The sequence below is a fragment of the Pholis gunnellus genome (assembly GCF_910591455.1).
Source record: "Pholis gunnellus genome assembly, chromosome: 12".
NCBI classification, from domain to species: domain Eukaryota; kingdom Metazoa; phylum Chordata; class Actinopteri; order Perciformes; family Pholidae; genus Pholis; species Pholis gunnellus.
Genome location: NC_136539.1, coordinates 22,892,174 through 22,904,509, shown reverse-complemented (window position 1 = coordinate 22,904,509; position 12,336 = coordinate 22,892,174). Strand labels below are relative to the sequence as shown.

At 43.0% G+C, this 12,336-nt stretch overlaps 1 protein-coding gene across 1 annotated transcript in view; it reads right to left on the bottom strand.

Moving 5' to 3' along the window:
• Positions 1–11,635, bottom strand: part of xpo4 (exportin 4) — a gene marked incomplete at its 5' end in the record, with an annotated part of 42,933 nt that extends 31,298 nt beyond the window's left edge. The window contains 6 exons of the mRNA XM_079170847.1: positions 6,604–6,757; positions 6,847–6,963; positions 8,206–8,344; positions 8,908–9,049; positions 9,267–9,372; positions 11,543–11,635. Of these exons, the coding sequence (XP_079026973.1) occupies positions 6,604–6,757; positions 6,847–6,963; positions 8,206–8,344; positions 8,908–9,049; positions 9,267–9,372; positions 11,543–11,635 (751 nt within the window). The remainder of the gene's footprint in view (positions 1–6,603; positions 6,758–6,846; positions 6,964–8,205; positions 8,345–8,907; positions 9,050–9,266; positions 9,373–11,542) is intronic.
• Positions 11,636–12,336: the final 701 nt, after the last annotated feature.

The window sequence follows — 12,336 nt, the reverse complement described above, 5'->3', positions numbered from 1 at the left end:
ACACGGCTGCTCTGGACTACTTCACACAGCCGGACGCACACGTCCGACGGGACACCACCAAGACTGAAACGCTCCGAACAGAAGAGAGAATCTATAAGACCCATTTCATGTCGTAACATATGTTAAACTGATCCTCTCTGAATGGTTTTATTCGTCCAGAAGAACATCAAGAATACGCGTCATCTGTAAGACTTTACAAATCAAATCACACCACAGAATAAAAGACATTAACCACCAGGGGGCGACTCCTCTGGTTGTATAGAAGTCTATGAGAAAATGACTCTACTTCTCTCTTGATTTATTCCCTCAGTAAACATTGTAAACATGAGTTTATGGTCTCAATCTCTAGTTTCAAGTCTTCTTCAATACAGCATGATGTTCATTTAGTACATGATGGTCCATTTAGAGTCACACAGACCATAAAGCAGGGGATGCTTTAGGGCGTACATATTTGGGCTTTTTATCCCAGCGCTTCATTCCAACATGGCGAACGTATTACAGGGTCTCTGACCGTGTCCTCTACGCTAGCAGCTGTTGTGCAGTTTGGATTTTTCTGCATTTTATAACGTTACTACTGTCTACAAGCGCAGGAGGCAAACTTTGCGACAATTCTCGTGTCCAGCGGCAATCTGCTGATGGTGGTGTGATTCAGGCTGAGCTCAGCTTAGTGTGGACAGAGATGATCTACTGTTGCATGGAAGACGATGAAGGTACCGATTCAGACTTTGATGTTGGTTTTGAGTGTTTAAAACAAACACATACATGATCAACATGGCAGAGGAATCCTGACTATTTCCTCTCATCAAACTATCATCAAACATTTCAGAACCGTCTTGAAAACAACTCTTAAAGTGAAAGTATTAAACGGCTTCTCCCGGTTGTTTCAGTCTTCACTTTAAGCTCTTGAAATATGAAAGAAAATCCAGCTCGCTGAGTTGACAAGTGAATTTACAACTTTGCTCCGCTGGAAAAAAGATCTGTGTGTGTGATGTGTGTGATGTGTGTGATGTGTGTGATGTGTGTGATGTGTGCATTGCGTACATGCCTCCAGGATGAGTAATGTGCACGGAGTGACGAGGACATGTGGCCGAGGGGTTTGGTGGGTTTTTAAAAAGGCATCACCTGCTACTATCTCAACCCTTCCAGCAGGCTCCAGAATAACTGACGTGACGCGTCAATTTTCCACCAGACAGACGCACATTCAGCGAGATGTTCAATCAAACACAAGTGAGGAGATTCGCTCAGTTCCCACCGTGCGGTTGCCAAATTTGCAGGCAAACACGTACACACACAAACACACATTGTAATAATAACCTAATCAACACCAGTCACCAGGCAAATGCCAACGAGGCGGCTGCTGGTAGTTACTGCCAGTTACTTTGGCAGAGAAACAACCAGCGTTTCAACTTTACCTTCCTGCCCTGATTCTGTTCCAGCCAACATTTCTTCCCTGACAGACGTCCAGTATTTATGGTTCTGCTCGCATGTGAACCTGAGCCCAGGTAGTGCACGTCGACGTACAGATCTCCACTTCAAAGCATGAGGGGGCTGCAATAAAAAGCCATAATTCTTTCCTTCATGGGCTGTAATTCAGCCCGACATGCTGCGCATAAACCAACCACATGACAGCAGAGCAGCAAATGTGGGCCGAGCCCCTCGGACCACGAAACCAGACATCAAGATATGTCAACGGCTACATTTTGATCTTTTCATCTTTGTGTTTGTTTGTTGTGTTACCACATGCTGACAAAAGTAGAGAAGCTATAAATTAAAGTTCAAAAGATTTGATTTGAGTCTCTTTGTCCCAAACTTTATGTGAACGAGACTAAAGACACCACTAACTCTAACCCAACTCCAAATAAGTCAACATTGTCGAACGCGACAAGTTCTCCTAAATCACGCGTACGAGCCACTTGAGAAGGAATCTGATCGCACCGGTGATTGTTGCTCGAGGGCCGATGAGTTGAAGTTAGTTTGTCGGCCTCGTGCTGGTGCTAGAGGAGGAGTCAGGGGATTACCAAAGTCTCCACGGTTCATCCTCTGGGGGACATGAACGATCACGACTGTTCATCAAATCAGATGGAGATATTTCAGTCTGAAACTAAATGAACTGAAATCATCATCGCTGGAGTCAAAGCATAACTAAAAAAACCTGTGTTTGCACATTTCAGCTCCTTAGCTTGACGTCGTTTATTCTAGATATCAAGTGAAACGAATTAAATGCATCACACAGTTTTAAATGTGTGTTTTCGTGAACTTCTGCTCCTTCCTATACGTTTGTAAGTCTCTCTTTGTGCACTCAGAGGCCAGTTTAAACAGTCTCAGACGTTGTTTATGCTCCATGATTATTTAAGGAGCCCACACTATGCTTGGACCAGTAAAAGAAAAGCAAATTCAACAGCACGGTGTGCAAATGTTTAACTCCTGCAATGTGATCAGTAATAAATGGGCTAAATTGCACAACAGCCGTGGTCTAGTTTATAGCTCATTAAGCTGCTGTGCAACAAATCAAATCCCTCTTCACATTCCCGTCTCCTCTTACAGTGAACAATGTGCAGACGCCTCACAGATCTAAGCGACAGTATCTTCATGACCGCTTTTAAGTGGACAATCTCAGCCATCTGAACATCTCGCCGGCCCGAGCGAGTGCCCGTCGTGCCCGAGGGGTTGCGGATTAGCGAGCTTCTCCTGTATCCTTTATTCATTACGGGCTGATCCTCCCGACTTGAGGACGGCGCTCGCGGCGCAGGAAGACGGGCCGAGCCGCCTGCCAGCCGCCGCCGCGCTATGCTAAGGCGCGTGGTGGGGTTTAAGTGATATATCCTGCTGTAAGTCTCCTCTGCAGCCTCGCCATGTGAAATAACAGTCCAGGAATACCTCCTCCCGTCTACTGTTCAGCCCCATCTGTTCAGACAGCAGTTGTCATTAATCCTCACACCACTGAATCAAATCAAGACTCTATATCAATTACCCCGCTGTGCTCACAACGTGATAAGTTGTGGATGAAGGTGGCGACTCAGACCTCAGGGTATTGAATCTATACGCCGCACACCAGCCTGACAACTTTTATTATTTCACTAACAAGCTGCTTTAAGAGCCGTAAGAAGAGATTTAAGCCCATCGTAGAGGAGAAATGAATCATAATATTAATCTGAAATGCTAATCTGCAAGTCTGTGTTTTTGTCTTTCTTTGTTCTTCTTCTCTATTGAAGTTACTTTAGAAGCATGAAAAGCGTCTCGTGTGAGACGTGTTTGAGTCACAGAAGAGAATGAACCAGAAGCTTTCACTGTTACTCACTGAAAGTACAAAAGTAGCATCAAAACAAAGACTTTAGAGTAATAAGATGGAGCTCATGTTAACTACTTCCGCTGGGTAACTTAATCTATATTAATCATAAATGTATTAGTTGACTTACAGTTTGTGTTCATTTAAAATTTGCAAAGTAACTTAAAAAGTCAGATAACTGTAGTAAAGTAACAAACACAATATTCCCTTTTCAGATGTAGCGGAGGAGCAGAAAATGGAAAAAGTCGAGTACAAGTACCTCAGAATGGTACTGAAGTAAAGTACTTGAGTGAAGGTACTTAGTTACTGCTTTTATGTTTTAGAGAATTAATCTTTCATGTCCACAAACTTTTGTTTTCTGATGAAGAGCAACGACGTACTTTTTATACATGTAATAACAGAAGTCTTTAAAGAGTACAGCGTGTTTTATGTTTAATTTATTTTATAATAATTTATATTTTTTGTCTTTGTTCAGGATGTATGTATATTTATGATGGAAAAACATTACAAGAAAATCTACATTTTAATTTGACCAGATGTGTGTGTTGATTTCCTGATCTGATCTATTTTGTTGTTAAATAAATAAATAAATAAATAAATAAAGTGGGACAAAACTGTTTTGCGAGTCGTCTCAGATAAATCACACAGAACTCGGTTAAACAGCTGAATGTGCATCTTTATGTTTAGACAGCGGAGGCTGAGGACTCTCTGTCCGGGTCAGGGCCGAGGCAAACGCCCAGCATCAGCTTACACACTCATAATCCCAACCTTAACCCGAGGGCCACGCAGCCTCCACGCTGACCCGAGAACAGCTAATGAGAATACGGAGCCGGCGTCTCTTCAGCACCAGAATAACTCCTGATTGAAGAGGTGATCGTTGCTCGGACACGTTAATGCCGCTTCTGTTACGTCTCGCTCAAAATAAACTAAGTATTTGACTTCTAATAGAGCCTCTGTGCCGCGCTTTAAAGCTGAAATAAGTGAGTTTCAGTGATCTGAAGCTACACATTCATCACTTGTTGAAGGGAGGATTTAAAATGCACAACTGGCTTTTATGGCAACACGAGATACATTTAGAGATTTCCCTCAAACACGTCTAAACAGCACAAAGAGGACTCAGACATGCGGACTGGGGTTTGGGGGGTTTGGAGGGTGATCTATCCGTCATCCCCGACAGCCATTTACAGCACCTGACTGCCGCCGCGGCCTCGGGGCCCCGACCGCGACCCCGAGCCGAGTCAAGCCCGGTGTGGAGTGACACGGTGTCGTACCGACGCCCGGGGAGCGCGCCGCCGCCAGATGACACCGGGGTTCAGACGGCCGGCGAGGACAGATGACACGCATGCCGCTCGGGAGGAACGCCTTGTTTTTAAAAGGCTCTCTGTGTGTGTGTGTGTGTGTGTGTGTGTGTGTGTGTGTGTGTGTGTGTGTGTGTGTGTGTGTGTGTGTGTGTGTGTGTGTGTGTGTGTGGTCCCCCGATGCACCGGCGTACGCTCGCATCGCACAGCCGTGTTGTGACACTCGCAGACAGGCGTCCACACTCATTCAGGCCTCCCAGCGGCCTTCATCAACGTGTTCTCCTTATCAACAACAGCCCAGACGCACAAACACTCACTCACTCACTCACTCACTCACTCACTCACTCACTCACTCACTCACTCACTCACTCACTCACTCACTCACTCACTCACTCACTCACTGGACGCCACTTGATTTGAGGATGTGTGTTTCTTTAGACACTCATCATCAAGACACTGGAGAACGACGGCTCTATTTCCAGACAGCCAGCAGCCTGAGGCCTCATCTCATGAACGACTGATCCAGCTATCGATGCGTCTTTTAAATCAACTCAAGCATCTTCAGGTTGCAGACAGACACACTAAAAAATCATTGATGCAACCAAACTGTGAAAATATGAACAAAAACTGAGATCACATCTAATGTGAAGGAGATAATAAGAACGGCTGCATTTAGTGACAGAGATTACATCAACTTCTACATGAATTAAAGATTAAATATTCTGCTTCAACCATCACATGCAGAGGAACATCTCTGGTGGCTTCATCTACTGTACACACACACTGAACCGAGCATGCCAGGCATACCAAGGGGAGCCTGAACAAGCCAAGGCGGGAGTGGGTGTGCACACACAGACCTCTTTGAAAGTGATACATGGCTCTAGCTGGCAGCAGAGCGCCACTCCAGATCCCCTCAGACAGGCAGAGAGGATGCCAGGCTGGTCGGGATAGTTGGCTGTAATAAGGCTGGACCGTGCGCGTGCACACACACACACACACACACACACACACACACACACACACACACACACACACACACACACACACACACACACACACACACACACACACACACACTTTGCTCAACAATGCGGCCAACTGCAAAGATAATATGGATGAGTGCCTCACACTACAAAGCAGAACTGATGGTCAGATATGCATTCCTGGGTATCACATGTTTGTAGAGCCACACACACACAATCTATAGGGACAACGCACACTCATCTACAAATACATATATATTCACGCAAATCTGATGACACGTTCTAAATAAATCTTTAGACATGTTGTTACTGAAGTGTTTTTAATCTGATGGTTGTTTTATCGCTGCTGTTTTAATTACATTTTCTTTGATTTGTCCTATGTTTTATCATAAATGTTATGATAACCTTCTTCTATGTTGAGCACTTTGTGTTTGCATTTCATGCATGAATTGAGCGATGTAAATAACGTTAATTAATATTATTAAATAAGTGGACGAACACGCAAAATACTACAATTTGGAGGACATTCCAACAAGTTTTATCTCGTCTCATTCTGCTGTTTTAATTCTATTATTTGTTCTTCATTGTTTTATCATAAATGCAATGATAAATTATAAAGCTTTATGTTCAGAAACTTCTAAACAAGTTGTTTAGATAATGTGGTTGGAACATCTGTCTGTCTTTGTTGCTTCAGCGTCATGTTGGCAGATTTCAGCAGTTAAATGAATGAATAAAATCTCAAACCAATGAGAGTCGATGACTAAAACTACAAACATCAGAACTACTAAGATTATATCCTGCGCCCAACTAGGAGTCATTACTCTGTAAAATCTATTTATTCCAAACAAACCAGAAACGGCACTAATGTGTCGTCATGTAGGAAACTGGGACTGACCCGTTGTTCCTCGTCAATCACGAGTAAAGATCTAGAAAACGTTACACATATATATATATATATATATATATATCTCAATATATCATCCTGACCTCTCCAGGTGTTAAGACTCCCCGTCAGCCTCGGACAAAGAAAGGATATGATTGGGTGGCAGGAAGTTCCAGCAGAGCACCTGGTTGGCCAGAGCCAGGTAGCGCTGGAAGACGGACGACATCTGGGCGTTGAGGTTTTCTCTGCGGCTGAACTCCTGCAGCACCTCCATGGTCAACACGAAGATCTGGAGCAGGCCGTCCTCCTGGAGGACAGGAAGGCGAATTAACTGAGGAATCAAAGCATTCAAAGCGTGAAACTACGCGATAGGAGGGGAGAGGGGAGAGGGCAAACCTGGAACAGACGCTTGCAGCTGCCGTGAAACTCCATGCTGAGGCCGATGCTGCTGGTCTTACTGGAGCTGGAGAACTCGCTGAGCAGAGCGGTGAGGATGGAGCACGCCAGCGTTTGCTGCAGCACAGAGCGATCACACAGAGGTCAGAGGTTACACAGAGGGAGTTACACCGAGGGAGCGAGCGAGGCTTCACGGAGGAAGACTTCTCAGTTTCTACATCCTTGGATCCTTTCCTCGCCCAGGCTGTGATTAACAGGTCACTGCCGCTACCAGAGCTGTCTGGTTGTATAGAAGTCTGTGAGAAAATGACTCTACTTCTCTCTTGATTTATTACCTCAGTAAACATTGTAAACATGAGTTTATGGTCTCAATCTCTAGTTTCAAGTCTTCTTCAATACAGCATGATGTTCATTTAGTAAATGATGGTCCATTTAGAGTCACACAGACCATAAAGCAGGGGATGCTTTAGGGGCGGGGCTTACTGTGATTGACAGGTCTATGCTCACTTCTTATATACAGTTGATGTTGTCGCCTCTCAGTCCCTCCCACTTGAGATGCGAGTGGAGGAGGCGAGGAAGAGAAGGAAGGAGATTTAACTAAATGAGACATTCAGTAGACTGTGAGGTGTTAGCAAAGGATGCACATGTGCATCCTCAGCTCTTTCTACAAGACTCCTCTCTCCTCCAGATGCATTTTAGGAATCGAGACATCCTTCTTTCTGAGATGGATATTCAGGTCATAAGGAGGAGGAGGAACAAAATAGAACAAAAGAAAGAAAGTAAATAGGAAAGGATTCTAAAAAGGTAAATAATGTCTGTTTTTTGTACATCCCTATCAGGGACATCTTCATCTCTCAGCCCTGCACTGACTCACAGTAGCACTGTTCTAGTTCACTTCAGGAAACAGATCAAACACTGCCCCCTGCTGGATGAGGAGGAGACGTCTGGTTTGTTTATAATAGAGCAGCTTTGACACAAACTGTTCACATAGATTTAGATTTAACAGCTCTCAGCACCACGTCAGAATGAAAAGACCGGATCACAGAGAGAACACACACTAGATATTAGAAGCGTTAAATACAACTTCTGCCGTTTATCTGAGCAGTTTCTGAGTGTTTATGTCTCCTGTGACTATAAAAACAAGACGAGACAGACAAAAACACATCTGGAGTATTTGTTTTGGGTGAAAGACTCAATCAACCACGAGAGGCACAAACACGGGGACGATCACACCTCAGTGTTTGTGTCTCTTCACACATGTGAAGCTAAACTTTCACACGAGGAGTTTGACACAGCAGCAAATATGAAAATGAGCTTTGCCATTATCTGTTTCTGCGCTCTGATGCTCGTCTCTCTCACCACGGTGGTGTTCCCGCTGCTGATGAGCTGTCCGACCTCGTGAAAGACGCTTTTACAGTTGATGCTTTTGTCCAGAGAGCCTCTCTTCACGATGACCGCCACGGCCAGAAGGATCTGCTCACGGACGTACTTCTGGAGGCTGGAGGGAGACAGGGCTGCTTATTATGGGATAGAAGGTTCTTCTCCACAGTCAGTGGTGCACTACAGTAGACGGAGCAAAGTAATGTTCTGCTGTGGACGTATTTTAGAGAAGTAAAAGAACCTTATATCAGAATGTTTTCACCTCTTTACCTTCCTGAGTGAACTGAAGCTGTTATCTCTGATCGCTACAAACACACCAGACTCCATTCATCAAACACTGGATTACCTCTTAGAACACTTGAGCTGCTGGTCTACCGTTACTAACTGTTACTAACTGTTACTAACCGTTACTAACTGTTACTAACTGTTACTAACTGTTGTGTCTGAGGCTTCAATCAAGCTTATTGTCTTCGGTCTGTATCAGGTGGAAAAGTTACATTTATTGCATTCTTGTGTTTGTCTACTCAAACAATAATAAACATAAATCCCTCTCGCTCGTTTGTTAACCGCTCACTGCAGGCTGTTGAATGACACCACTTCCTGTGTAACAGGAGAAGAGGTTCTCATTATAAAGCTCACACCTTTCACACACACACACACACACACTCAGGTCTTTCTTACTTGGGTCTCTGCAGGACGTAGGTGAGGAGGAACGCCCGGAGAGACTCGATGCTGGTCTTCTCCAGCAGGATCCACTCACGCACCACGGCCTCCATGACGGCCGTGGCTGCCTGGAACAGCACATAGTCCACCTTACTGGTCTCTGGGGGGGGGTTGTGCATTTAGATGTTGTGTTTATAACGGGAACACTTTGCTGCTGTATTACAGTGTTTGATGCAGACTGTGATCAGATCTAATCCCTCTAGCATTTAGTGCAGAAATATTTACATATTTGTGGTTTTTTCCCATAACAGTGGCATTATGTAAACAAACATTTAAAGGGTTGTAATTATGGCTTAAATGATGACGTTAATAGTTACCCAAGATGTGCTTGCAGATGGCAAAAGGGGACTTGGACTTCCTGAAGGAGAGGAATATGTGTTCAGCATGCTGCCTCTGTTCTGTGCTGACCATGGACGGCGGTGCCTGCAAACAAAACACACAAACTTTTTTAAGATGCTGTTTGCAGGAATATGATATTTCATTCAATGAGAGATGGATTAAACGTGCACTAATAAACTTATAGACATAATGAGACATGAATGTCATGTAACTCATCCAATAAAACAGTATGTTTAGGCAAAGAAGGTGCTGTAACGTGTGGACGTGCACAGTGAAAACACCGCACACGTTAGGACTGCTCCCTCTCGTCATTTTGTTCTTCCGTCGACTGAGACTTCTTTAGTCGCTGAATGACACATTTCCAAGAAATAAATGAGCACATCTCTGTTAAACACAAGATCTAAAGTGGTGCTTTTGTGTGGTTCTTTGTGGAGAAACTCACTTTTACAGATTAAATCCACCGGTCGATAAACTAAACTGTGTTAGGAGCGAATAAACCAGGCGACTCAAAGCATTGTTTGGTCAGAAGTTGGCAGAATAGTCTTTGATTTAAGCCGGGTCAGCTCAGTAGTCCAAAAAAATTACAGTTTGACCAAAAAGCCCAACAACCTGAAAAGAAACGCACATTTCTCCAGAAATACACACTCTCCCTGCAACAAACACAAGCATGTGGCTAAAAATCATGCAGAATGACTCAATCACATCCATTCTTTAGCACAATTAAGGAGGTTTTAGTTTAATTTTGCCGTCTCTATACTAGTTCTTCTGATGCAACACCCAGAGCTCATTCATCTACATTGATGGAAACACAGCGAGAGTCAACAGAACTCAACAGGGAGTTAGTATGTTTAACAATGTCTATATATCATAATGGATGTGCAGGTATGGGACACCACATGTAGACATGAGCCACATTCACAATTTGATAGGATAAGTTAAGATGATTTATTAATATTTAAAAAGTTCTATACCTGTAAATGTGACATTACTCACATTTCAATGTATTGATTAAAAGTCTCTCTCTGCTCATTTCATGCCCGTCTCTATTGCTATAAACTGTGCATTAAAAAGCTGAATATACCATAATATATAAACACGTAAATATGCACATACAGTATATAACCACCCAATACATGTATATAAATATATATTACTATTTTACCCATTTATTAGTTAGTCCTTTGCACTATTTGTCTTTGTTTACAACCTACACACCACTTGTATATATAAAAAGCAGCAATGACCAACAACACAGACATAAAGTATGTGTACATACTAGTTAATGTTTACCTCTCTCTGCTCAGCGTTGTTTACCTTGTTTACAGCTGTATGTCTACCTCCATCTTCCTGTAAATTATTGTGTATAAACTACACTAAAGAGACAACTTCACATGTCAAATTCCTCTTGTATGTGTTCACGTTAACCCAGGCACTAACACACACGGTATACATCGTGATCCACAACACCCTACAGCCATGCTAACCGTCCCTTCACGAGACACCTGCTGGCTAACATCACGTGAAGCTACTAACACAGACTCTGGATTATATTTTAAAACAGAGGCAGTTAAAAAATAAAACACAAGAAGGGGAAAGCTAAATGGCAGAAAGGACGATGTTGTAGCTAGCTAATTTATATCAGAGTCGTGACATGCACACATGGTGGTTAGCCACTTGCTCTTAGCTGAGTGTGGTCAGTTATTTACTCCAATGGAGGCTGGGAGAGGAGGGAGGGGGAGCGAGAGAGGCAACCGTTGGACGTAAAGATGGTGTTTTATAGGAGGTACATGATGAGCTAAAGCTACAACCGGCTGTGAATCAACACGTAACGGCTGAGCGCGAGCTCCAAACTGAGTAGAATCAGAACTTAACGGCTGAGCGCGAGATCAACAGCTCCTAATCAAAACTTAACGGCTGAGCGCGAGCCGCTGAAGTTTGTGGAGCCACGTTGAGAGCGTGATGTGTTGTTACTGTGGTGATGACGGTTGGTTTTTAGGAAACACGGAAGACAAAATGGGGGGGGATATTTGGGGTTTTATGCGGGATGAGGAGACAGTAAAGAGGGAGGAAAGGGGAGAAGGCGCCACGCATCGCTCACACACAGTTTCTCCGGTAAATCTGAACACATTGGAAAAACAAAAAAAAACTTGGGAGTAGTCGCGAGCCTCCGACCGTTAAACTCCACGCGACACGAAGTCAACACAAACGTCCTGCCCGCCGCCATCATGGCGACAAAATACGTGAAATATCTCACCATTAAAACTTTGGCAGCGCTTTCCAGCTGTGTGATCACTTCTGGTGCACCGACCGCCGCCATCATCGTCGTCCCTCTCCAATGACGCGCCATGCGCGCTCTGCATTGTGGGATTACAGCGCGGTTTGGTACCCAGGCGGGGGTTCGAAACCCGGTTCAGCCCGTCAACCTCTGACATATCAAGTCAGGGTTTCTGATTTAAGTCCTGATTTAGCAAAAATATGAAAATATGACGAGAACAGTAATTGCATTTACTCAAGTAAAGTTACTGTACTTGTATACAATGTTGAGGTACTTGTACTTTACTTGAGTATTTCCAATTTCTGCAACTTTTTTTATTTCTACTCAACTAATCTATATCTCAGAGACACATATTGTACTTCTTACTCCAATGCATTTAATTGGCAATATTAGTTACTACTTGCTTTGCAGATTAATTATTAATGCATTCTATAAATATACCAATAAATTGATTATATATATAAAATAATTGATTAGTTTATTTATATTATATATATATATATCATAATGTATTAGTTTATTTATATTTAAATATATAATATATAAATATGTATTTATATACACACATTAAAGTGATGAATGCATCAATAATTATAATCCAGTGAAATAATATATATTATTCTGAAAGGGTCCACTCTGCTTAATGAGACTTTAGTAAGAATTCAATTAATATGACTTGTAACATAGTATGAATGCACTGAGGCATCAACCAGCTGCAACAACAAATGTCACTTTCATGGTAATAAATTAATACAAAAGTGGTCATTTTGAGT